The sequence below is a fragment of the Zosterops lateralis genome (assembly GCF_965231275.1).
Source record: "Zosterops lateralis genome assembly, chromosome: Z".
NCBI lineage: Eukaryota > Metazoa > Chordata > Aves > Passeriformes > Zosteropidae > Zosterops > Zosterops lateralis.
The window spans coordinates 20,566,050-20,590,976 of record NC_139800.1 but is presented as its reverse complement, the minus strand read 5'-3'; the positions used below and the strand labels follow the sequence as shown (position 1 = coordinate 20,590,976).

At 55.1% G+C, this 24,927-nt stretch overlaps 1 protein-coding gene across 3 annotated transcripts in view; it reads left to right on the top strand.

Annotated features, from left to right (window-relative positions):
• TLN1 (talin 1) overlaps nucleotides 1-22,775 on the top strand; it is a 34,916-nt gene extending 12,141 nt beyond the window's left edge. For 2 of the 3 annotated variants that reach the window (XM_083883366.1, XM_083883367.1), the window contains exons 12-58: nucleotides 100-176; nucleotides 326-506; nucleotides 1,191-1,304; nucleotides 1,619-1,727; nucleotides 1,906-2,114; nucleotides 2,232-2,330; nucleotides 2,523-2,573; nucleotides 4,294-4,461; nucleotides 4,731-5,025; nucleotides 5,121-5,287; nucleotides 5,642-5,770; nucleotides 6,067-6,180; nucleotides 6,397-6,510; nucleotides 6,667-6,801; nucleotides 6,954-7,082; nucleotides 7,182-7,284; nucleotides 7,358-7,566; nucleotides 7,654-7,773; nucleotides 7,934-8,131; nucleotides 8,452-8,591; nucleotides 8,691-8,784; nucleotides 8,934-9,023; nucleotides 9,194-9,316; nucleotides 9,495-9,638; nucleotides 9,969-10,130; nucleotides 10,220-10,360; nucleotides 10,574-10,755; nucleotides 11,112-11,244; nucleotides 11,365-11,466; nucleotides 11,558-11,728; nucleotides 11,893-12,042; nucleotides 12,170-12,271; nucleotides 12,375-12,494; nucleotides 12,780-12,926; nucleotides 13,681-13,847; nucleotides 14,088-14,271; nucleotides 14,516-14,641; nucleotides 14,933-15,049; nucleotides 15,129-15,314; nucleotides 15,415-15,522; nucleotides 18,461-18,566; nucleotides 18,708-18,832; nucleotides 19,122-19,247; nucleotides 19,380-19,442; nucleotides 20,083-20,265; nucleotides 20,832-20,957; nucleotides 21,561-22,775. In XM_083883366.1, coding sequence (XP_083739492.1) covers nucleotides 100-176; nucleotides 326-506; nucleotides 1,191-1,304; nucleotides 1,619-1,727; nucleotides 1,906-2,114; nucleotides 2,232-2,330; nucleotides 2,523-2,573; nucleotides 4,294-4,461; nucleotides 4,731-5,025; nucleotides 5,121-5,287; nucleotides 5,642-5,770; nucleotides 6,067-6,180; nucleotides 6,397-6,510; nucleotides 6,667-6,801; nucleotides 6,954-7,082; nucleotides 7,182-7,284; nucleotides 7,358-7,566; nucleotides 7,654-7,773; nucleotides 7,934-8,131; nucleotides 8,452-8,591; nucleotides 8,691-8,784; nucleotides 8,934-9,023; nucleotides 9,194-9,316; nucleotides 9,495-9,638; nucleotides 9,969-10,130; nucleotides 10,220-10,360; nucleotides 10,574-10,755; nucleotides 11,112-11,244; nucleotides 11,365-11,466; nucleotides 11,558-11,728; nucleotides 11,893-12,042; nucleotides 12,170-12,271; nucleotides 12,375-12,494; nucleotides 12,780-12,926; nucleotides 13,681-13,847; nucleotides 14,088-14,271; nucleotides 14,516-14,641; nucleotides 14,933-15,049; nucleotides 15,129-15,314; nucleotides 15,415-15,522; nucleotides 18,461-18,566; nucleotides 18,708-18,832; nucleotides 19,122-19,247; nucleotides 19,380-19,442; nucleotides 20,083-20,265; nucleotides 20,832-20,957; nucleotides 21,561-21,692 — 6,471 coding nt within the window. In that variant the 3' untranslated portion in view covers nucleotides 21,693-22,775. The remainder of the gene's footprint in view (nucleotides 1-99; nucleotides 177-325; nucleotides 507-1,190; nucleotides 1,305-1,618; nucleotides 1,728-1,905; nucleotides 2,115-2,231; nucleotides 2,331-2,522; nucleotides 2,574-4,293; nucleotides 4,462-4,730; nucleotides 5,026-5,120; nucleotides 5,288-5,641; nucleotides 5,771-6,066; nucleotides 6,181-6,396; nucleotides 6,511-6,666; nucleotides 6,802-6,953; nucleotides 7,083-7,181; nucleotides 7,285-7,357; nucleotides 7,567-7,653; nucleotides 7,774-7,933; nucleotides 8,132-8,451; nucleotides 8,592-8,690; nucleotides 8,785-8,933; nucleotides 9,024-9,193; nucleotides 9,317-9,494; nucleotides 9,639-9,968; nucleotides 10,131-10,219; nucleotides 10,361-10,573; nucleotides 10,756-11,111; nucleotides 11,245-11,364; nucleotides 11,467-11,557; nucleotides 11,729-11,892; nucleotides 12,043-12,169; nucleotides 12,272-12,374; nucleotides 12,495-12,779; nucleotides 12,927-13,680; nucleotides 13,848-14,087; nucleotides 14,272-14,515; nucleotides 14,642-14,932; nucleotides 15,050-15,128; nucleotides 15,315-15,414; nucleotides 15,523-18,460; nucleotides 18,567-18,707; nucleotides 18,833-19,121; nucleotides 19,248-19,379; nucleotides 19,443-20,082; nucleotides 20,266-20,831; nucleotides 20,958-21,560) is intronic. The other variant, XM_083883368.1, reaches the window with a different exon arrangement.
• The last annotated feature ends 2,152 nt before the right edge of the window (nucleotides 22,776-24,927 follow it).

Here is a 24,927-nt window from a genome sequence, read left to right as displayed (position 1 = left end):
CTGGAGGCAGGGCAGGGGGACCCTGTGACTCTGGTATGGTGTCTGGGCTGTGGGAGGAAAGGAGGGCTCGGGGGTATCATTTTCTTTTTCCCTTTGCAGAAAAAGAGTAAAGACCACTTTGGACTGGAGGGTGATGAGGAGTCCACTATGCTGGAAGACGCCGTGTCTCCAAAGAAGTAAGTCTTCCAGGAGCAAGGCAGCTGCCAAACAGAAGTTGAATGGAGAGTGTGCAAGGCAGCACAGCAAGGAGGAAGAGCTGTCACTCCCACAGAACCTGGTGCCAGCGCTGTAGCATCCCTTTACCTGGTATTTCTACCCTTTTCAGGCCAACAATCGTGCAGCAGCAGTTTAACCGTGTAGGCAAGGCAGAGCTGGGCTCAGTGGCCCTGCCAGCCATCATGCGGACAGGGGCTGGTGGGCCAGAAAACTTCCAGGTGGGCACAATGCCACAGCCTCAGCTGCAAATCACCAGTGGCCAGATGCACCGAGGGCACATGCCTCCCCTGGTAAGCTCTCCTTGTGCTCACTATAGGGCACAAACTGAGACGTGATTGTCAGACTTGTGTAGACCAGTCTCTTTGGGTCCATGACCAAGCATTATCTTGCTGTGAAGAGGAGGGGCTCTGTGCCACTGGCCTTGTGTGCTTGCCGGCCTGGCTGAGCTGGTGTCCTCCTGCACCTTCTCTGGAAACCTGAGCTACACCCTAGCGTTTTCATCTGGCTAGTGACTACAGCTTCTCATTCAGGTTGTGACTGGACAGCCCCACTAGGTCTGTGGTTTGCAGTAGAATCCAATGTCATGTTTTGATGCCCCCATCTTCTGTGTAGTTGGAGCACAGAAGACAGGGGAAGCACTTGGAAAGGGCTATGAGGAGGTTGATTTCTTTTGCCCCATGCAGCCTGCTATGGGGGCTTGCTGTGAAAGCCTTGTGGGATCTCACAGCATCTTCTCCCCACTCCCCAAGAACTGCCTAACTGTGAGACTTTATTGTAATCATGGTGGGATGAGGCATTTTCCAGTGGGAGGTGTAGAGGGGAGACTCCCTGTTTGCTAAATGCACTCCACTTTGTGGAGACCTACCTAGAGTGGTGCCATCAGCAGCACATTGCAGGGGAGCATTTGAACTAAATATGTAAGCCTAGATTCCAATCCTTTGGGATATCTCACTCAATCTGTCTCTGTGTTGCAGACCTCAGCCCAGCAAGCCCTGACTGGCACTATCAACTCCAGCATGCAGGCTGTGCATGCAGCCCAGGCCACACTGGATGACTTTGAGACCTTGCCACCCCTTGGGCAGGATGCTGTGAGTGCTGGGTGAAGGTGGGGTGCTGTGGGTGGACCTTACTGGAAGCTGGGTTGGGTGAGGCTGGCCACATTCACAGGAGAAGTGTTAGCTGCTCCTGGGAAGATCTGCTGCCTGAAAAGAGATGGGGCTGTATCCCACTCTGTGGGCAGACATGGAAGGGATGCTTGGTCATGTTTGGTCAGGGTGGACTAGAGAATTTGGGTGGTTACAGGTCTTCCTTCTCTTTTTCTTGTATCTTCTTCCTTGCCCTTCTCTGTGTGAACATTGTGACACTCCTGCCACCATCTCCTGATTCTGTTCTCTCCATTTAGGCATCAAAAGCTTGGCGCAAAAACAAGATGGATGAGTCGAAACATGAGATCCACTCCCAAGTGGATGCCATAACTGCTGGCACAGCCTCAGTCGTCAACCTCACTGCAGGTATTTGGAGAGTTGGAGTAGAGGGATGCCCCAGTTCAGGAAAATGCTTGATGTCTCTTGTCTGAGCTGAAAGACTCCTGTTCCCTGAAAGGACGACCACATCAGTGACAAGTGTGGAGATTCTCTTGAAGCATCATTTGGAGTGCATCCCATCCTGACTCCTCTCTTCCCTGTGCAGGGGATCCAGCAGACACAGACTACACTGCTGTGGGCTGTGCCGTCACCACCATATCTTCCAACCTGACGGAGATGTCTAAGGGTGTGAAGCTGCTGGCTGCGCTGATGGAGGATGAGGGAGGGAATGGGCGGCAGCTTCTGCAGGCAGCCAAGAACCTGGCGAGTGCTGTCTCAGACCTGCTGAAAACAGCACAGCCTGCCAGTGCTGAGGTAGGGAGCTGGAGGGGCTGTGGGACCAAGAGGAAGAGGGAAGCCAAGGGAGACCCCTGAGTGAAGTTTTAAGGCTTGTTCATGAACCTGGTGTCGATTTTGCCTTGTTCCTTGCAGCCTCGCCAGAATCTCTTGCAGGCTGCTGGCCTGGTGGGGCAAACCAGCGGAGAGCTGCTGCAGCAGATAGGGGAGAGTGACACTGACCCTCGGTTCCAGGTGAGTGCACCCAGCAGCAGCCAGGGACACCCACTCCCTAAAACCATCAGCCTTTGCACAGGACTCACAGGAGGGGTCTAGGCTGAACATTCGCCAGTGCCCGGTGGTGACTTCATGAGGGAGGTGACAGGCCATTGCCCATCTCTGTCTCTAGAGTGATATAACACCTCTTACCTTGTGGATTCTGTGTAGATCCCAGAAAACCGGTGTGCTTGGATCCTGCCTGCCTCTGAACCAAAGACGGTAAACAGGCCTGTAGGCTTGGCTTAGTGATCCCTGCTATCTCCAGTGTGAAGGGGGCTCCTCTGGGAACTATCATCTGAAATCTTTGGAGAAGGGCTCTTGCAAAATTCTACTTTTCTGGTGGTTGGATCTCAGAAGTGCATGCACTCGGGTTGCTGCTGGAGCAGGTGCTGCTCTGGGAGATCATCCCTTGCAGCCACCTCAGCTCCTGCCTGCTGCTCCTTGCCTGTGGGAGCTGCCTGCCTGCCCCACTCAGACCAAGTATGGGTGGAGCCCTGTATGGCAGTTTTTTTTTTAGATGAGCTGACTGCCAACTGGCTTGCTTTCCCATGATTGCTCCTTCCAGCAAAAAGGAGGTAGCACACTGTGCTAGGGAGGACAATCTAGACATTATAGACCAAAATACTCCAGAAAGAAGATGTTTCTGTTCATGGCAGCCACACAGCTTCAGCTGAATAGAGAGGCCTTGAAAGATCCAAGGGGAGCAGAAAAGCTAGGAGCAGGGCAGGAAACCATGTTTGGCCATGCAGCAGTGCCAGGACAGAATAGCCCCAAAGGTCAGATTTAGGACCTGGAAGACAATTTGGAGCCAAGGAGCAGGATGTTCCGCCTCACAGTTGTCAGACCCGAGTGTACGTACTTCTTTCCATGGGTACAGATGCAGTGGTCTGGGGACTTTCAAATTGGATGCATGCACTCTCCAGTCTTTCCTCCTGTCGTAAAAGGTGATGGATTGCAGTGGGAGTAGTTATGGCTTGTAGGAGGCGAGGAGATGCTGTGACTCTTCTGGTTTGGTGGCTGGAGGCTTACCTGTTGTGGAGTGTGGGGCCACTTGCTATGAGCACACACACAGAAGGAGGTTGGCAGCTGCAGCAGGCAGAGAGCCCTGTCCTGCCTACCAGGATTTTTGCTATTTAGTGCTGGTGCTGCCAGTTTTCACCAGCAGTGTGCCACAGGGGTTAATCCTGAAGGCTGCAGCATGCTGTCATATCTGATGCCCTGCTGGAAAGCTGTTCACCATGTGCTGGTCCCTGCCTGTTGCCTCCTGGCATGTGTTGTGTACCTGCCATGCAGGAGAAAGGAGGGTGGTTGCCTTGTTACAACTCTCTTTTAGCTTTGGGGATAACAGCAGAGATGTATTCTAGTTTGTCAGTCAACAAGATAGAATTGAAAATAAAAATAGCTGGCATATCTGCAATACAGGTGACCAGCATGGAATCATCTCCTACTTGCCTCTTACTGGCAGCTGCCCACAGTGTGGGTGTGCCATGGCTGGCTTGTGCCTGCTATTTGGCCGTAAGGGTTTGTCATCTTTTCTCCATGTTCAATGTTTGCAAACTCAATCAAATCCAGGCAGCACCAGCAGTGCCTTGCAGCAGGTTCTTGCTGTGGTACAGTCAGGGACTAGTGGTTGCCTGGGGAGTGGGTATTGCAGCAATGCTGAGCATTGTCCAAGCTCCTGTGGGTGGTTTTAGTGGCACTGCAGGCTGCAGCTCAAGGCCAGGCTACAAGCCTCACCACCAGCTATAGCACAAAGTGGAGATGGGGTCAAGGTGTTGCCAGCCTTTCCAGATATCCAGTGCTGCTGGTGCTGGAACAGAGAGGAAAGGCCCCCGAGGGCTCACATTTCCCATCTGAATATTTCACGAGAGCCCTGCAGATGGCTGCGGCTGCTCCCGCTGCCATGGCTGCCTTGTTGACCCTTTCTGTCCCTCCCCAGGACATGCTTATGCAGCTGGCAAAGGCAGTGGCCAACGCTGCCGCTGCGCTGGTGCTCAAAGCCAAGAATGTGGCTCAGAAAACAGAGGACGCCACGCTGCAGACACAGGTGATCGCAGCGGCCACCCAGTGTGCCCTCTCCACCTCCCAGCTGGTGGCCTGCACCAAGGTAAGCAGCAAGGTTAACCCTTACCTCAGCATGGCTGTAAGCTTCATGTGACTGAGGGGCAGCTTTGCAGCAGAGTCCTAGTGTGCCAGGACCACATGTCCTCAGGCAGGACATTGGGAATCTGGCACAGGAAGTGTGGGCCACCTCTTGTTGGAGTCCTGGCCACTGTGCTGAAGCAATGAGGATCCTCTTTGGAGGAGCAGAAGTTTGGGATAGCTCCTGCATGGAGCATACCATGTGTTCTGCCCAGCCTTTCTTCTCCCTTCCAGGTTGTGGCTCCCACAATCAGCTCCCCAGTTTGCCAGGAGCAGCTCATCGAGGCTGGCAAGTTGGTGGCCAAATCGGCTGAGGGCTGTGTGGAGGCCTCTAAGGCAGCCACCAGTGATGACCAGCTCCTGAAGCAAGTGGGGGTGGCAGCCACAGCTGTCACCCAGGCCCTGAATGACCTGCTGCAGCACATCAAGCAGCATGCCTTGGGTGGGCAGCCCATTGGGCGCTACGACCAGGCCACTGACACTATCCTCAATGTCACCGAGAATATATTCAGCTCCATGGGCGATGCAGGTGAGAGTGAGACACCTGGGCAGAGCACAATGTATAGGGAGGTATCAGAGAGCCCTTGGGACTTGCTAACAGGCCACACTTCCATTCTGTTCCAGGGGAAATGGTGCGTCAGGCTCGTATTCTGGCCCAGGCCACCTCTGACCTTGTCAATGCCATCAAAGCTGATGCTGAGGGAGAAACAGACCTGGAGAATTCACGCAAGCTTCTGAGTGCAGCCAAGATCCTGGCTGATGCCACTGCCAAGATGGTGGAGGCTGCGAAGGTCAGTGTGTAGGGAAGGATGGATGCTGGCTTTGGCCCCAGCCCTGTCGAATGCTGTTGGCTCAGTGCTGGGTAAGGGATGTGCAGCCCCTGGTTAAGAAGCAGTTACCAGAGCAAAGTCTTGCACTGAGCCAGGGACCTGTGGGCTGGGCTCCTCCTGTGAAGGAGCTTCATGAAGCTGTGGGTGGTAGCAGAGGAGCTCTCCTGCTGCTTGACTCTTCCAGAGAGGCTTTGAACATTTCCTGAGTACCATAAACAGGGCTGCCTTGTAGGGACCAGAGCAGAGGTGCTGCTTCAGGACGAAAAGCAACTCCGTGGTCCCTGAGAGGTGTGATGAGTTTTCTGTTTTCTTCAGGGAGCTGCAGCTCACCCGGACAGTGAAGAGCAGCAGCAGCGGCTGCGTGAGGCAGCAGAAGGGCTCCGCATGGCAACCAATGCTGCAGCCCAGAACGCCATCAAGAAAAAGCTTGTGCACAAGCTGGAGGTGAGATGCTGGGCAAGGATCTGCAGAGGGCAAGCAAACACAGTCAGTAAGCAAGACCTGGCTGAGTCTATAACTCTTCTTTCCAGAGGGGTAATGTCCTTTTCAAGTATCGTGTGCATGCTGCATCACAGAGAGATCTACCTTCCCTGTGTGCACTGTGTTGCTTTGGGGTGCTGGGGATGCTCAGGTGCTGCAGGAGTAGGCACAGGAGAAGTTGTTTGGGGGATCTGGACCTTGGTCATGGCGAGGGGGCTTGATACAGACTGCTAGTGTTAACCTGTGCTTCCCTGTGCCAGCACGCAGCCAAGCAAGCTGCCGCCTCGGCCACGCAGACCATTGCTGCCGCCCAGCACGCCTCCTCCTCCAACAAGAACCCCGCCGCGCAGCAGCAGCTGGTGCAGAGCTGCAAGGTAAGGGCCTGGGCCTGATCCTGGAATCTCCTGTGCTCCCTCTCCCTGTCTTATCTCCCATCAGTCATACTGGTGCTTCTGGCTCCGCCACAGAGGTCAGACTGGATCCTGGGGTCCTCACTTAGGTCCTGCAGGAGATGATCTTTCAATCACTGGTCCTGGGTTGAATCCATGTCCTTCTAACTGATCCTCTCCAGTGACCCTTTTCTCTGGCAGGTGGTGGCAGAGCAGATCCCAATGCTGGTGCAAGGCGTGCGAGGAAGCCAGTCCCAGCCAGACAGCCCCAGCGCTCAGCTGGCCCTCATTGCTGCCAGCCAGAACTTCCTGCAGGTACCCAAGCTGCCCAGAGCCTCCCATGCCAGCTCTGGCATTACAGGTTTCCTACTGTGCCTGTCCCTTTTAAGACACTTGGAGATCTTCTGCATACAGGCAACTGAGACGCTGCATGTTTGTCCCCTTCTCATTGCTTTTTTTCTGGCCCAACAGCCCGGTGGGAAGATGGTAGCTGCAGCCAAGGCCACCGTCCCCACCATAACGGACCAAGCCTCTGCTATGCAGCTCAGCCAGTGTGCCAAGAACTTGGCTGCAGCTCTAGCTGAGCTCCGCACAGCTGCCCAGAAGGTGAGAGGCTGAGTCCCATCCTGCAGTGAGGCCACCAGCTGTGCAGAGCAGTGGGAAACAGTGGGAACAGCCTGATGGTGGGTTCTGCTGTCTGCTGCAGCTAGGTTGGCTCAAGTGGTCACCTGCTCACCTTTCCTTCTGCCCTGTCACAGGCTCAAGAGGCATGTGGACCCCTCGAGATAGACTCTGCACTGGGTCTGGTGCAGAGCCTGGAGAGGGACTTGCAGGAAGCCAAGGCAGCTGCCCGTGATGGCAAGCTCAAGCCTCTGCCAGGAGAGACGGTGAGGGTGCAGGGAAGGGTGGCTCAGGGTGAACTCTGGGGCAGTGGAGTTGCCAAAAGGTGCAGCTCACCAGCATGTCCCAACTCGGTACCCCTGCAGATGGAGAAGTGTGCTCAGGATCTGGGGAACAGCACCAAAGCTGTCAGCTCTGCCATCGCTCACCTCTTGGGAGAGGTGGCCCAGGGCAATGAGAACTACACAGGTACTGGCCTCTACAACAAGGCTAGGGGAAGGGGCACTGAGCTGACAGGCACTGACCTCTCCATCCCCCCCAGGAATTGCTGCCCGGGAAGTGGCCCAGGCCCTGCGCTCGCTCAGCCAGGCTGCCCGTGGTGTGGCAGCCAACACCTCTGACCCACAGGCACAGAGTGCCATGCTGGACTGCGCTAGTGATGTCATGGACAAAGCCAACAACCTCATCGAGGAGGCCAGGAAAGCAGTGGCCAAGCCCGGTGACCCAGAGAGCCAGCAGCGCCTGGCCCAGGTGGGGACAGTGGGTACCCCAGTGTTAGGCCATGGGAACAGTGTGAGGCTGGCTGGGAGGTGGTGACCTCTCTCTGTTTCCCTGCAGGTGGCCAAGGCAGTGTCACAGGCCCTGAATCGCTGCGTTAACTGCCTGCCAGGGCAGCGGGACGTGGATGCTGCCATTCGCATGGTGGGAGAGGCCAGCAAGAGGCTGCTCTCAGATTCGGTGAGCTGAGCTGGGACAGGAGGGGAAGGGGGAAGTCTGGCAATGCAGTCTGGTCCAACTGCATCTGGTTCCTCTAGCATATCCCCAGGCATGTGCCAGACTTTTATCCACTATCTGCACTCATCTCTCTGCCTCTCCTAACCTCTCTCCTTCCTTCCAGTTCCCTCCCAGCACAAAGAGCTTCCAGGAGGCGCAGAGCCAGCTGAACCAGGCAGCAGCAGGGCTCAATCAGTCCGCCAATGAGCTGGTGCAGGCATCGCGTGGCACCCCTCAAGATCTGGCCAAGTCTTCTGGGAAATTCGGACATGACTTCAATGAATTCCTGCAGGCAGGAGTGGAGATGGCCAGCCAGTCCCCGGTGAGGGGAAATGCCTTTGGGACATCCTGAATGCAGGGAGAGATTTGGGATATCTGAGAAGGTGGCTGATTAAAGGCAGAGTGCCAGGCATTGGTGGTTAGGGTGGCTGTGGCCAATGCAGCCAGGGAGATGGGGACTGGAGCTGTGCAAAATCACAGGGAGAAAGTGGCTTGGGTTAGTTCAGCAAGAATTCACATGTCCTTACTGTTGGTGGACAAGTTGGACAAAGGGAGCTAGCTCAGCTTGAAAATCCTAAAAGACCCAGGATGGATGTGGATTTTAAAAAGGTGCTGCAGAAAACTCATCTTGGCTTCTTGCAGAATAAGGAGGACCAGGCACAGGTGGTATCGAACTTGAAGAGCATTTCCATGTCCTCCAGCAAGCTGCTGCTGGCTGCAAAGGCTCTCTCTGCTGACCCTGCTGCCCCCAACCTCAAGAATCAGCTGGCAGCAGCAGCACGGTAAGAGGAACTGCTTCCTGAGAGCTGTTGGCCATAGCAGTGAGGCTGGGTGGTGGGACAGGCAGTGATCTGTGGATCTTTCTCCCATGTCCCTGGCAGGGCTGTGACTGACAGCATTAACCAGCTGATCACCATGTGCACTCAGCAGGCTCCAGGCCAGAAGGAATGTGACAATGCTCTGCGGGAGCTGGAGGTAAGAAGCCACATATTGACAAGGCACTGGAGGGGTTGAGATGTTGGGTGTGGAGGGAGCTGCACCCTGCTGCAAGGAACAGGAGAGAATGAAGAGGAGGTGCAAGTGGAGTTGCAGTTCCTCTGGATGTGACACCTTTGTCCCTGCAGACGGTGAAGGAATTGTTGGAGAACCCTACCCAGACTGTCAATGACATGTCCTACTTCAACTGCCTTGACAGTGTCATGGAGAACTCCAAGGTAAGCCCTGAATGGAGGTTTAAGGGAGAACAGGGAGGGCTTGGGAAGGATATGGGATCAAAGGGAAAGGTGGTTCTTCCCCTGCCAATGAAGCACAGTGAACTCTGATCCTGGGAGCACTGCAGGAGTCAGAGGTGGTCTCCATAACAAGTGTGTGGTGTGTCCTGCAGGTGCTGGGAGAGTCCATGGCTGGCATCTCCCAGAATGCTAAGAACAGCAAACTGCCTGAGTTTGGTGATTCCATCAGTGCCGCCTCCAAAGCTCTCTGTGGGCTGACAGAGGCAGCTGCCCAGGTGAGACATACTCAGTCCCAACCCTGAGCCTTACACAGGGGCACAATTGTTGCATCCACCCTACCTCTGCCCTTCCACATCAGTGGGAAATGCTGCCAGACTCCTTGGCAGCCCATGTTCTCTGTGAGCCTCCCTGCAGTGTGCAGACTCTCTCTCACCACGTCTCCCATGCTTCTAGGCTGCCTACCTTGTGGGGGTCTCAGACCCCAACAGCCAGGCTGGACAGCAAGGCTTGGTGGACCCCACTCAGTTTGCTAGAGCTAACCAAGCCATCCAGATGGCCTGCCAGAACCTAGTGGACCCTGCCTGTACTCAGTCCCAGGTGAGTGTGAGGTGAATCTCCATTACAGGCATTTGTTTGCATCAGAAAGAGTAGGAGGCTAATTGAAAGTACTGCATCCCAGGAGTTGGCCAAGATGATGGCTAATCTTATCAGGCCCCAGCAGCTGCACTAAGAACCAGCTGTTGGTTTTGGTGCAATGGTGACAGTCCAGACAGGGGGCTCTGTGGGCATGCAGGATCTTGGTGATCTTTCTTGGGTCCCAAAAGGATACCTGTGGCCACTGGTGCCCCACATAGGGTGGGTGAGAGGGGAGAGCTGTAGGAATAGCAGGTCACGTTGGATCCCGCCTCACCCTTCTTTTCCCTGCAGGTGCTGTCAGCAGCCACCATTGTAGCAAAACACACCTCAGCCCTGTGCAACACATGCCGTCTGGCATCCTCCCGCACCGCCAATCCTGTGGCCAAGCGCCAGTTTGTCCAGTCGGCCAAGGAGGTGGCCAACAGCACAGCCAACCTGGTGAAGACCATTAAGGTGCAGAGTCCTTTCTGAGGCAGTGTGGTGGTGATGGGATTAGGGGTACAGTGGGGGGTTAGGTAACTCCTCTGGTCTCTCCACACCAGGCTTTGGATGGTGAATTCAACGAAGAGAACCGGGAACGGTGCCGTGCTGCCACTGCCCCTCTCATAGAGGCTGTGGATAACCTGACAGCCTTCGCCTCCAACCCAGAGTTTGCCACCATTCCTGCTCAGATCAGCCCAGAGGTGGGATGCTACTGGGACAGGGAGGATGGAGCCTCTGCTCTGGGGTGGAGAGAAGCTGTGCGTTCCCCAAGCTGGGGGGCCTGCACTTGAGGGGGTGTGATAGGGAGGTAGCCTTGGGCTTCAAAGGGCTGCTCCAGGGTAAGGGTCATGGGAGAGGGAGCAGCTTCTCATACACACTCCCTTACCTCACCAGCCTTTTGTCTCCCTGTGCAGGGGCGCAGAGCCATGGAGCCCATTGTCATTTCAGCCAAGACCATGCTGGAGAGCTCTGCTGGCCTCATCCAGACTGCCCGCTCTCTGGCTGTTAACCCCAAGGACCCACCACAGTGGTCAGTGCTCGCTGGCCACTCGCGCACAGTCTCAGACTCCATCAAGAAGCTGATCACCAACATGAGGTGAGCAGACTCCTTCTGCTGTGGCTGTGGCTGTGGCTCTGGCCCTGCTGGCACATACCTCTGCCCTGAGCAAACATTCGTGGGGATGTTTTGGCTCATCATTTCCTTGGATGCAGCTGGTGCAGGCAGGCAAGGGACAGCAGGGAAGAAGCTATCCCTTTTGTCCTTCCTGGAAGCTGCTCCTCCAGCTCTCACATGGGTTGATGGGAAAACACATTGATGTGCCTGGGCTCTATCACACTGGGTTGCTCCAAAGCCTGGGAGAGGGGTCATGTCCCTCACCAGCACCAGCCAAGGCTGGGGGTGAAGAGGTAGTGTAGCACTGCCAGTGCTTGGCTGATTCATCTGTCACTCAGGGACAAAGCTCCAGGACAGCGGGAGTGTGATGAGGCCATTGAGGTTCTGAACAGATGCCTGCGGGAGGTGGACCAGGCTTCCCTCGCTGCCATCAGCCAGCAGCTGGCCCCCCGGCAAGATATCTCCCAGGAGGTGGGTCAGGGACATGCTGTGGGCAAGCCTAAGGGACTGGGCATCCTTCCCCAGGCTCTCAGCGGCATGAAGGGACCCCAGCCCTGCTGCAGCCTCATATAACGCCCTCTCTTTGCACAGGCATTGCACAATCAGATGATCACAGCTGTCCAGGAGATCAGCAACCTGATTGAACCTGTGGCTGCTGCAGCACGGGCCGAGGCCTCACAGCTGGGGCACAAGGTAATGGGGGTGTGGCACTTGGTGCCTTGCGAGGAGAGGTATAGTGCTGCTGGGACTGGAAGCTGCTGGTGCTGACACTGCTCTTCCGTAGGTGTCCCAGATGGCTCAGTATTTTGAGCCACTCATTATGGCAGCTGTTGGTGCTGCCTCCAAAACACCCAACCACCAGCAGCAGATGAACCTCCTGGACCAGACCAAAACACTGGCTGAATCCGCCTTGCAGATGCTGTACACAGCCAAGGAGGCTGGTGGGAACCCCAAGGTGAGCAGGAGGGGCATGTGTCAATGGCATGCCCTCCTTTGCCTGTGGGTGTTGCGTGGTGCACACACATGTGCCAGACATGGAAAACCCAGGGTCAGTGTGCAGCATCTCTGTTGGGAGGGGAGCCGCAGCCTGCCTTCCCTCACTCTGGCTTCTTCTTGCAGCAAGCTGCCCACACTCAGGAGGCTCTGGAAGAGGCTGTGCAGATGATGAAGGAAGCAGTGGAGGACCTGACCACCACCCTGAATGAGGCAGCCAGTGCTGCAGGTGTTGTAGGGGGCATGGTGGACTCCATCACCCAAGCTATCAACCAGGTGAGGGGAGCAAGGAGAGGACCTGGACAGGGCTGGGTGTAGGAGAGAGGAGTCAGGGTCAAACCCTACAAGCTAAAGACCTTGTGGGTCAGAGCTGGAGCCAGAATCTCCTGGTGGTCTCTTGCAGCTGGACGAGGGGCCCATGGGTGAGCCAGAAGGTACATTTGTGGATTACCAGACCACGATGGTGAAGACAGCCAAGGCTATTGCAGTGACTGTGCAGGAAATGGTGGGTGCAAGCAAGCCTGTCACTGTGGAATGCAGTGCCTGCCACTCATTCAAGCTGCTGCTCTCCTTGCCCTGTCCAACTCCTGCTTTTCTTCTGTCAACAGGTCACCAAATCCACCACCAACCCAGATGAGCTGGGCATACTGGCCAACCAACTCACCCATGACTATGGGCAGCTGGCACAAGAGGCCAAGCCAGCTGCCCTCACTGCTGAGAACGAGGAGGTGCGAGCCTGGGGGTAATGCTGGAGTGTGCTGTGACACAGAGCAGGAGTTATCAGGGTGTGAGAACAGAGGACAGGGACACTTGAACCTCCCATTGGAGCTGGGGACAGCTTTCACACCTCCCCTGAAACATGGCATAGAAACAAGGAGCAAAGCTGTGTTTCCTTTTTCCTTCTCCTGAGTGGGAGGATTGGGAAAGAGGAGCTGGGTGGTGGGTGTTTCCCAGCGGGTATCACAGATGCAGGGCTTAGTTCCTTGCTGACTGTCACACACATTCCTCTGCAGATCGGCTCCCACATCAAGCGCCGGGTGCAGGAGCTGGGTCATGGCTGTGCTGCTCTGGTCACCAAAGCTGGAGCCCTGCAGTGCAGCCCCAGCGATGCCTACACCAAGAAGGAGCTGATAGAGACTGCACGCAAGGTTTCTGAAAAGGTAGGTGGTCTGAGAGAGGGGTTTGACAGCATGGTGAGGTGGGAGGGATGCTGGATTCAGCCATGTGCCCTTGGAGCTACCATGTCGGGTTCTTTCCTGGTCCTGTTGGATTCTATTAGCTCTCTTGGCTGCACTCCCCTTGCCCAGCTGATGGGGTGAAGGATGGATCGCCCTCTGTAGACACTAACAGCAGTTAGTGCTTGTGGTGGGTGAATGTGATGTCCAGGTGCTGCAACCTGCCTGGGAAAACTGACCTACACAGTGGTGGCAAGCCAGGGCTCTCCAGATTAGTTGTTGCAGAGTTAGGCAAAGCATCTGCAGCAATGCTTGCAGCTCATGCTGTGATCAGTCTCCCCTTCACCTTTTGCTGGCATCCTGTCCATCAAGCCAATATAAAGAGCACACTCTTGAAGAAGAGATGAAAATGTGGCTTAAACAGTCTAGTTGATAAGGGTAGAGCAGCAGTGCTTGTAATCGAAAATACAAAAGTAAACAACTTGTCAGTTGTGCCTGGCATCTGGAAATCTTAGAATTTGAAAACTAGCAGAGTCCAGCATCTCTTCGGCCACCAAACATGATAGGTACAAAGTAAAAATAAATAACTGGAAGCTAACAAGGGGTATGCAGACCAAATTATTCTCAGTTCCTCTCCTTGGTATGAAGCAGCTCCACCCTTGGAGGTGTTGGAAGTGTGTGCAGTGAGGGTTCCCTGAACCTGCTCTGCTCCCCCAGTCATGTTATTCATACCCCACAGGTGTCTCACGTGCTGGCAGCTCTTCAGGCTGGGAACCGCGGGACACAAGCCTGCATCACAGCAGCCAGTGCTGTTTCGGGCATCATTGCTGACCTCGATACCACCATCATGTTTGCTACAGCAGGAACCCTCAACCGGGAAAACTCTGAGACCTTTGCTGACCACAGGTACCCAGGCACCATGTCTGGCCTCTGCTGAGCCAGAGACAGGGGTGTCAAGCTCTGCCCCATGGTCTTTCTGACCTGTAGACCAGCCCCAAGGAGAGCTGCAAGCTCAAGTCATGCTGGTTTAATTTCCCGTACTCCAGCTTGTACACGGAAAAAACAGGATCCACAGTCTCTCTGTACCCCAAGGACCATGTGTGCAGTACAGGGCTGTGTCCTTTCTGATGCACTTTTTCTCTCCAGGGAGGGCATTTTGAAGACAGCCAAGGCACTGGTGGAGGACACCAAGGTGTTGGTGCAGAACGCCACAGCCAGCCAGGAGAAGCTAGCCCAGGCTGCCCAGTCCTCTGTGTCCACCATCACGCGCCTGGCAGAGGTGGTGAAGCTGGGTGCTGCCAGCCTGGGATCTGAAGACCCAGAAACCCAGGTGTGATTGGTTGTGTGGGCTGAGTAGAGACTGCAGGTAGTTTACTTGGAGGAGTTGAGGGATGCAGATGTCATGTGGTGCTCAGGCTGGATCCCAAGAGTTGAGGAGAGGGAGCTGGGCTTTGGCTGGTGTTTACTGAACTGAACTACTGTGTGCCCTGTGGTGCCCAAATCTCTTACTGCTGGACCACACCACCCCCAGCCTAAGCTGTTCTCAGCCGTTCCCCTGGTCTTGGTCTCCCCAGGTGGTCCTAATCAATGCTGTGAAGGATGTGGCCAAGGCACTTGGAGACCTAATTGGTGCCACCAAAGCAGCTGCTGGCAAGGCTGGAGATGACCCTGCTGTCTACCAGCTGAAGAACTCTGCCAAGGTCTGTGCTGGTTGTGATGGGAAGCAGGGGAGGAGGCAGTGGGGCTGGAGAAAGAGAAGGTTTTTTTTCTGCCTGTGTGGGCACAGGAGCACAACTGGAGTGCATTCAGGACAAAAGGGTAGGAAGGAACGCAGAAAAGGTGGAACACAGCATGCAGAGAGACAGTTGAGGCAGTGTGAGTGGAGTATGGGGATGGGGCAGTTTTGGACCAATCCACAGGGGAAGGACAGGCACTGGCAACATGCCAAAGCTTGTATGGGGATTCACCTGGCTCTCTTTCTTCTTCCATAGGTGATGGTGACAAATGTCACTTCCTTGCTGAAGACAGTGAAGGCTGTTGAGGACGAGGCCACAAAGGGGACGCGAGCACTGGAGGCCACGATCGAGCACATTCGCCAGGAGCTGGCGGTGAGTAAGGCTGTGGTGCCACCTCTGCCGTTCTGCTCACCTGCCACCCCGTGCCTCACCACTGCCTCTTGCCATGCAGGTTTTCTCCTCCCCGGTACCTCCTGCCAAGGTCTCCACCCCGGAGGACTTCATCCGCATGACCAAAGGCATCACGATGGCCACAGCCAAAGCGGTGGCTGCCGGCAACTCATGCCGGCAGGAGGACGTCATTGCCACAGCCAACCTGAGCCGCCGAGCCATCGCAGACATGCTGCGCTCCTGCAAGGTGGGCTGGGTGGCAGCTGTGGATCTCAAACACAGATTTGTGGGTGGAGACAGGGATGGTGCTGAATGTGAATCGGGGTTTCCCTGTCTCCGGGTTGCAGGAAGCAGCCTACCACCCAGAGGTGAGCGGGGACGTGCGGCAGCGGGCGCTGCGCTTTGGCAAGGAGTGTGCTGATGGCTACCTGGAGCTGCTGGAGCATGTGCTGGTGGTGAGTGTCCCCAACCCGGTTCCCAGGGTGGGCAGAGGCTGACCGTGGATTGCCGGAGTGTTCCCCAAATCCCCAAGGTCCTCTGGGCTCTTTCCTCTTCCCACTGAGGCCTTTGCACAGCCCCCTTCACTGCCTGTGCTGGCACAGCATGTGTCCATGCCCCTGCCCTGGAAGCAGATGTCATAGAGCTCAACAGGCTCTAAGAAAGGTATTTTGCTAACAACAGATGGAGATTAACTGGCTGCAAACAGATGGAGGCTGGAAATTAATAATATGGCAGCATAATCTTGTAAAAATACAGCTTCCAGTAAAAGTGATAGGGATAGTTGACCTCAGGCAGGGGGGAAAAAAAAGCGTGTCATGCCCACAGCACTATGTGTGGGAGATGGACAGTGCCTGCCATAGCAAAGATAATGCTGGTGCAGGTGCAGTGTGCACCCTTTTGATCCAATCTCTCTCTGAATGAGTCCTCCCAAGGACTTCAGCTGCAACATTAGAATACAAGAAGTAAATTAAGCCTCTAGCATGATAGAAAAGATCCAGTGAAGTTCTTCCAATAGTTCACATTCTTGGCAAAACCACAGAAGTGGAGTCAGGGGAGATCTCTCAAACTGGGTCAGGACAAAGATTGACAGTGATTCAGCTCTGTGTCAAGGTTGCACTAAGCTGGTTAGTGAGAGTCTGCTGTCCGGGATCACCAGCTACAAAGTGGTGGAGCCCAGGCTGTGGTTTCCTGCAGGGGAAGCCCCCTTAGGCAGAGGGTAACCAGCACTGGCAGCAGCAGAGGGAGGTGGGCAGGAATTGATGGCTAGAAATTGAAGCTGAGTAGAGGACAAGTCAAAGGGTGGTTTTATTCAAGGGAGGTAACCACGGTGGTACAGTTCCAAGGGGAGCAGTGAGTTTTCCATCCTCTGCATCCAGATCAAATGTCTGCCTGGAAGATGCTTCAGGCACACACGAATCATGGCAGCCAAGGCTAGAGTGCTGAGTAGAAATTCTCTGGCTGACCTGTTGTTAGCAGATGATTAGGCTAATGACTTAGTGTGGCAGTGCCCGAGGTCAGTCTACTTGCAGGAACACGCCATTCTCCTGTATTTTGGGTGTCACCATCCTTCTGCCGTGCAATGTTTTGACTATCATATGTTGGAACATCCCTTAAAATGTTCACTGGAGGTGCCTCTTAGTAAGCTCATAGCCTCTGGGGTGCCTTCAGTTCCAGACAGAAATAATTTAGCAGTTTTCAACATGTCAGGGCAGACAGCATGCTTAATAATAAGGCACTTAGACTAGATGTGCTCATGAAGGCAAACCAGCCGTCACTGTGTGCCATCAGCTTTAGTACTCTGAGCCTCACACTGCTGATGACTCTGCTGAGATGGCCCAACAAAAGGCCAGGAAAAAGCCATGACTCACCTCAGTCCCCATAGCACTCTGGCCTGTGAAGGCAGGAGAGAAGCTCATGGGTCTTGTTTATCAGAGGACAGCAGGTTCCTGGGAAACCACAAGCAGGAAAGATCTAGGAGAATGGGAGGGGAGATGGCAGATGGCAGATGGGGTGCTGCCTCATTCCCCAGCAGCAGCAAGGTCATTGCTGTACACTGTGTCCCCAAGGGGAACAGTGCCTTCTGCAGAGCATGAACAAGTATGGTTAGGGTTCAAGAATAAAGGTTATTTGTCTTGGGCCGGAAAACATGGCTCCCGGCAGAGGAGTGGGAAAGCCTGCATATTTCACTGGGGAGGGGTAGGAATTTGAACTTCCATGGGGACTTGGTATTTGGTAACAATAGGTCTCTCCCTCCAAAAGCAGAGAGATTCTGTGGCTCAAAACTGCAGTGAAGCAATTCAGGATGGGGTGAAATAAGGTGTAAAGGGTGTGAGAAGGAGAGTGGATCTATGGCTGCTCCAAGTGTAGGTGGCTCCTCTGATTGTGGGAACCTCATCCAGGTGCCTTGTCTTGCCCGGCCCTGCAAGGCTGGACTAAGAGCTAATGATGGAAGCACAGCTCCCCACCCAGGATCTCTGATCCTTTGTTCCCACTTCTCCTGTTGGGTGCCCTTCACCCCTCACTGAAAACCACCCACCTTCCCCTACCCTCCCCTATCTCCCTTCCTCCTGGCTGGGGCGTTCACTGCTTTCTTTTCTCTCTTCTCCCTCCTCTCTGTCAGCCGGTGAGTAAGGCAACACTGGGGTGCCTGCTGCTCTCTAACCTCAGCATGAGCCTTGCTCATGGCGTGTCTGTGTGCCCAGCCCAGTGCTGGGGTGGGACTTGCGTGTGTCCACAGGGACCCTGGGGTCCAGGTGTTTGTGTTTGTGTACTCACTCCTGCTCTAGCTGATGGACAGCTGCTGCCTGTGTGGTGCAAGTCGGGCCAGCAGCAAGTTTGTGCATACAGACCCTGTGTGTGTGCACATGTGTGCTGTGCTGTGTGCATGTGTCCCTCCAGCCCAGGGGAGAACCCTTAGGGCACTGCCTGCCACTTCATCCTGATGGGGCCAGCCCTTCTCAGTGGCTGGGATGTCACTCCAGGGTATGCCCCTTCGCCCAGCTTGTGTTTGCAAACAAATCTCCAAAATAGGGACAGAGATAGCGATATGCTTCTGGAGCTTGAAATGATTCACAGGGGAGAAATCTTGGCGTGGTAGCTGCTGAGTGCAGAAAGGCTTATGCTGAGGGTCTTGTGTCTCTAAGATGTCCCAGAAGCTGTGGATGCAGGAGAGCCCTGGGGAAGATCATCTGTCTTGCAAACATCATTCTATCCTGGGGCACGAACAAAGAGAATAGCCAGAGTCACTTGAGAAAGCATCTCAGACAGTGCCTGATGTGTACACATGTGGGAGGGGGCTGGGGGAGTCTCACCCTACTTCCCTGGGGAGCGCAACCCCAGCAGACCTATAAAGTCCCCGTTTTCCAGGTGCTTATATCTGCTCCTTCCCCCCAGATCCTGCAGAAGCCAACCCATGAGCTGAAGCAGCAGCTAGCAGGCTACTCCAAGCGTGTGGCCAGCTCTGTCACCGAGCTCATCCAGGCAGCTGAGGCCATGAAAGGTAAGGAGAGATCCTGCTCAGAGGGGCAGGACCAAGGGCTGGGATTGGGGTGGAGGGCTCAGCAGCTGCTGGAGGAGGCAAAGAAACACAGAAATGAGGCTGCATGCAGGTGTAACCTGCCTGGCTTCCCGGTGTTCCTAGGGACAGAGTGGGTTGACCCAGAAGACCCCACTGTCATCGCTGAGAATGAGCTGCTGGGGGCAGCAGCTGCCATTGAGGCTGCAGCCAAGAAGCTGGAACAGCTGAAACCAAGAGCAAAGCCCAAGGTAACAGTGCTGAGCCCTTGTCTGACCTTCATGCTCAGCTTGGGGTGGGACTCTTCTGCCTGTGCTTTAGCCAGTTTTGAAGCCCCACCTGACAGCTTGTCCCTCCTCCTGTACTCCTGCTACCTCCCTCATCCCCAGCTGGACTTTCCTCAGGTAGCCCATGCCCTGATGCACCCCACAGCCCTTAATCCAGCTTTGCATGTTTCCCCTCAGCCCCCTGCAGCCATCCTCCTGTTCTGCTCCATCTGTCCCAGCACGCCTAAGACTCACACTCTGCTTTTGCCCACAGCAAGCAGACGAGAGCCTGAACTTCGAGGAGCAGATCTTGGAAGCTGCCAAATCCATTGCTGCAGCCACGAGTGCCCTGGTGAAGGCAGCCTCAGCCGCCCAGCGGGAATTAGTGGCCCAAGGAAAAGTAAGGCCATTAGAGGGGAAGAAGTAAATGTAGAGAAGGGTTCTCCCTTCTGGGGCTGCTTGTAACCCTCATACCTGTGACAAGAGGTGTGCAGAGTGGTGATCATTACTCCCCCCCCCTCCTTCTTCATAGGTGGGCGCCATCCCAGCCAATGCAGTGGATGATGGACAGTGGTCCCAGGGTCTCATTTCAGCTGTGAGTATCAAGGTTATGCTGAGGAGTTGAGGGGAAAACTTTCCTCTTGTCTCATGCTGCAAACATGAGGGTGCTCTGCCCTTTTGCTTGTCTTCAGTGGAAGAAGCAGCCATGTTTCTTCCTTCCTCTCCCACATGCTGTGGAGGCTTGGTTCTTTCCATCCCATGCCCCACAGCCTCCTTGGAGCCAATCGAGGCTTCTGTACCTCCCCTGACAGCCTCTCTTGATGCCTTGGGAAGGCTGACCTGAACAGAGACTGGACAGAGCTGGAGAATAAAGTAGATATTTATTGAAAGGCCTTTAAGGGTACACCTTGGGCAGGACAAGAGCCTCACCAGGGCTACACCCACGGTGGACTTAGAATGGTCACAAAAATGGTCACAGTTTTATAAGTTTTGGTCCATTTGCATATTGGGGTTTAATTGTCCAATTACAGCTTCATATTGTGAGGTCCCATCCTTCTTGTTTCTCCCTTCAGTCCACCCTTGTTTATGTTTTTGGTCTTCAGCAGGAAAAGGATTTGTTTTGTCTACCTACCCTGTGAATTAGCACTTAATATGAGGCTCAGAACTACACCTCTAGGTAGCAGAGAGTCTGAAAAACATGAAAGCTAAAACTTAAGGCATCACTCTTGCCACAGGCACGCATGGTGGCTGCGGCCACCAACAACCTGTGCGAAGCCGCCAACGCCGCAGTGCAGGGCCATGCCAGTGAGGAGAAGCTCATCTCCTCTGCCAAGCAAGTGGCTGCTTCCACAGCCCAGCTCCTAGTGGCCTGCAAGGTGAAGGCTGACCATGACTCGGAGGCCATGAAGCGGCTCCAGGTAAGTCCTAGGCTGCCACTTCAGCCCCTGTTGTTTGAAGGGTGGCTGGGAGTGGGGTGAGGGCACATGGATGCTGTCCAGGGCTCATGCTCCCTGCCTGTATGCCATCAGTGGGAAGTTCATTGGAACACAGGCTCCAGGTTGCTTGGATTTTAGTGCTAGCTATTTGCCAGGCATGTGAGTGATGCTGTGCTGCTCAGCCTGACAGCATTGAGGAGTAGCAACCTGGCACAGGAATCCTTGAAATGGATGCACTTCCTCACTGGCATTCAAGAGGTTAATATGTGGGGTCCATGTTTTGTAGCAGTGTTAATCCGCTGCCTCCCAGTCCCTGCCCTGCTGCTCAGAGATGAGCCAGAGCCTGGCTGGGAGCAGAAGCGCCTGAAATGGTTATGAGCGGGTGACAAGGCAGCGAGCCATGTAAAGGAATCCCTGCCTGCAGCTCCCAGCACTCCTGGCTGCTGGTCCTGCCTGCTGCCCAGTCTAGGGCAGGAGTTCCCTCAGACCCCTGGGCAGCAGTCATACTCTGGGACTGTTACTCACACTGACACTCCTCCCTGCTACAGGCCGCTGGAAATGCCGTGAAGAGGGCATCAGACAATCTGGTGAAGGCAGCGCAGAAGGCAGCTGCCTTCCAGGACCATGATGAAACAGTGGTGGTGAAGGAGAAGATGGTTGGAGGAATTGCACAGGTGAGGAGTGAGGCTGCTCCAACAGGGCAGGAGCAGCTCTAGGTGCCACCACAATCTGTGTGTGCCAGTCTCAGAACCATGTCTTACCACCCACCAGCACAGGTCATGTCTCGAGAGAGCCTCACAAAAATGCTGTGAGTTCACCCATCCCACTGAGCAGCAGTTAAACAATGAGGCCTCAGCTTATCCCACTACAAGTAGCAGTAGGTGGTGCTGCATGCTCCTAGGAATATAAAGCCTGGCTTCTCCTTGGTGCAGAGCCCATAGTATCCTAGCATCTGTAACACATGGAAAAAGCAGAGCAGTGCATAGAGGGTGAGATCTACCTAGTGTGGGGTCCTAGAGTGCCAGTGCTGGCTCCTTGCAGCAGTGACCCTCTACACAGCACATGGGGTTGAGCACAGAAGCTCTGCTGTTCTACTTTATGTCCAGAGTACCATGCTCCCACTCCAGGGACAAACAGCTCTCACCTAGTGAGGCAGTGGCTGTGATGGGAGGGAAGCAGCAGCCAGAGAACCCAGCTCTGGGGTTGACATTGCTGTGGCAGAGGCTCTGGCTGTCTGTGTGGGAGGCAGTTGTGACCGTGGGGCTCTCTTCTGGCAGATTATCGCCGCCCAAGAGGAGATGCTGCGCAAGGAGCGGGAGCTGGAGGAGGCACGGAAGAAGCTGGCGATGATCCGGCAGCAGCAGTACAAGTTCCTGCCCTCGGAGCTGCGGGACGAGGAGCAGAACTGAGCCGCACACCCTCTGCTCACCGCACAGACTGCTCTGTCTGCCCACCTGCCCACCTGCCTGCTCCTATTTAAGACGACCCGCCACAAGCGAAGGGCTGTCTGGGCTAGACCAGAGCTCTGCCCGCACCCAGAGCAACAGGACTAACTCAGCTGCCCCTCCAAGCCGGTGCTGCACCAGCAACTCTGCTTTGCTGCCCAGCCCACCTTCCCATGCACACCCAAGCACCCAAGGCACAATCAGAGCGCTCGGAGGGACTCGGTTGGGGTGGGAGCCGGGGCTGCACTGGCTCAGGGCTCACCCGCCAGCCCCGGGGTGCGGGCCCACAGAGCTCTCCACTGCAAGGGGATATTTACTTGTGCCTTCTTCCTTCCCTATTGAGTCCCTTTTTTCTCTCTCCTCCACGTGGGATGGGGACAGGCAGGGGTGGCTTTCCCTTTCCTGTGCAATGGCAGGCAGGGAGTAGCCACCCCTCGCTAAGCTCTTGCGTGGAGCTGTCTTTCACCTCCAATGCCTTATTGCTAGCTGAATCTTCCTCTACAGCTACCCTGGAAGGTCCTGAGTCCACCCCATGAGTATCTTCAGCCCAGGCCCCTCTGGGGAGCAGCAGGGCTGGATGCCACAGTGCCTCCACTCAGGATGGGGGATGATGTGATGAGTTCACCCCCAGAGCTGTGTTTTTGCCTTCCTGCTGGGCTTCCCCCCAACAGCGGCCCCAGCCAGCTCTGCCTTCCTCCTTCTTCCCAAGTGCCTGCATTGTTTTCCAAGATCTGCGGTATTTTTGTAACTTTTCCATTTCTGTAGTATTGAGCCTGCAGCTTTCAAAGTTCATTTATTTCCTTGCCAGCTCATGCCCTGCCCACTAACACCCAGCTCTCACCAAGGTCTTGTAGCCCAGCATCCCACCCCTCCTCAGCCCTGGGACCCCCCATCCCCTCCCCTTTGCACTTGCTGAGGCTTCTCACACCATTTTGATACTTTAAGCATCCCATATTAAAGATTAAAGGAAACCAGCTGCCCCCCAAGCCTCCAGGGTGGGGTGGGGGATGCCAGTGTCTCCTCAGAAGGACGCATTCATCAATAAAATCTGGTTTTCCTACTTTCTTGCCAACTGGGTATCAACGGGCCTCTCCAGGAGAGGGAGAGGGCAGGGGGGCCTGGGCGCCTTCCCTCCCAGCAAAGGGAAGGGGGAGTGTACCACGAGTGCTTATACAGCATGGAAAATATTTGAGGCACGTCCAGCCCCAGGCACCCGGCAGGCCGGACCCCTGCTGCCAGCCATGTGCTGGCCTCGCAGGTGCTGCCGGGGGGCCACCACTTCAGGAAGGGATCTTGGGATTTTGTTTCTGGGAGATTTGGTCTTCAGAGAGGGCAGGGCGGGTATTTGTGTGTGGAACTCAGCTCCTGGCCCAGTTCCTGCTACCAGCCAAACACACTCCTGGGTAGGGTGCAAGAGGGGTGCAGGTGGGGGACCTCCTACCCCAGTCACTGGTGGCCCATCAGTGGGGAAGCAACAGTCTGGTGTGGTGTGGGTCTGGGAATGTGGCCGGAGCCTTCCTGGCTGCCAGTGTTGATCTCACGCCCCGAAATAGCCCCCCAGCACCAACCTGTGCAGGCAGCAGCTGCCCCAGCATGTCCCCACCTGTTCCCACCCTGTCACTCAGCAGGGATTTGGGGGGCCTAAGCAGTGACAGGGCAGGCGGGGGTGATGTGAGGTGCAACAGGGGCACAGGCAGGTTGGCATGTGTCTTTCGCCTCTGGGGCGGCTTCTGGTAGTGTGAGCTACAAACATCATCAGCGGCAAGGGCAGCATCCAGCAGTATCCTGGACAGCAACCCCTGTCCCCTTGTGGTCACGTCCCTGGGAGTGTGGAGGGGCTGTTTCTGCTAAGACACTTACCCCTGGCCAGGCTCCAGGGTGGATTTGTGGCTCTCGCAGGCATCCCAGTCCTCCCAGCTGTCCCCTGACAATCTGCACTGGCCTGACCTGGCACCAGGCTCTTACCCAGGTACCAGCTTGGACATGGGGCCCTTCGGAGTGTCCAGCAAGGACAGCGAGCAGGCACTGCATGACTGCAGCTCTGGCCTCATCCTGGCATCCTGGGGACAAGGGAGCTCCAACACCTGTTGCACAGGGCTGTAAGCATATCCACTGCTGTGTCCTCCAGCTTGGGTACAAGCAAGAGGTGGTGGCATAAACACCAGGGGAGGGACATGGGGGTGTGATTAACCACCACCCCTCAATATTACACACTGATCAAAGGGTTATTTTGGCAGGGAGGTGCAGGAAATATACATACTGAGGTTTGGAGCTGGGATGACAGGCGTAAGGTGCCAGGCCTCCGCAGGGATCCAAAACCAGCAAAATTGGAGGTTAGTGGGCAAACCATGTCCCAGCTTCTTGGGGAGCCCAGGGATGGGGTGATAAGCTGCAGCATGGATTGCACCTGGATAGGTCGCATTAGTTGTTAGGACAAGCCATTCCTTGGGAGTATGGTCTGACCCTAGCGTGAAATAGAGAGGGGATTGTCATCCTTGGAGCTCTTAGCCCAGGACAAGCCCTGGGGCTCGGGGCAGCAACGGGAAGGATGTGCATCCAAACCTCTCTGCACCCCCTTGTCCCACAGGTTACCACAGAGGACTTGAGAGCAGAGTCATGGACCTTGGCTCCTGGATGATTCCAGCAGTGTCCATCAGACATGGCTATGATGCTTGGAGCAAAGGGGAGGGGGCAGAGAGAGAGAACAACATCCTTTGGGGGCATGTCTGAAGGCTGGCCTGGCTCCAGGGAAATTTCCTTGCTGCTTGCACCATGCCCATCATCATCTTTGCCCCACGCACTGAGCACATGAAGTTGCTCAAACCCATGAAGTTGCTCCAGGCTGAAACATCTCGCAGAAAAACAATTATTCTCTCTCAGGAATGATGGGAGAATAATCTTTCCCCTCCCCTCAGAAGCCACACACTGGCAGTTACAGACTCTCCTTGTCCAAATATGTGCCTAATTCATCAGTACTAATAGTTTCTCTCCAAAGTCCAGTAGTAGCACTTCTGCTTTCCCCATGGAGCCAGCAGTTTGTTAGTCCTTGACTGCTCACACTCCTCCTATGCCTTCCACCATCTGGGCCTGAGGGCTCCTAAAAGGCACTTTCTCCAGCTGTCAAAAACTTTTTGTTTCTCTCTTCTTGGAGCACTGGTGCCGAGAAGCTGCGTCAAGCAAGGGCTGGCTGCAGCCCAGG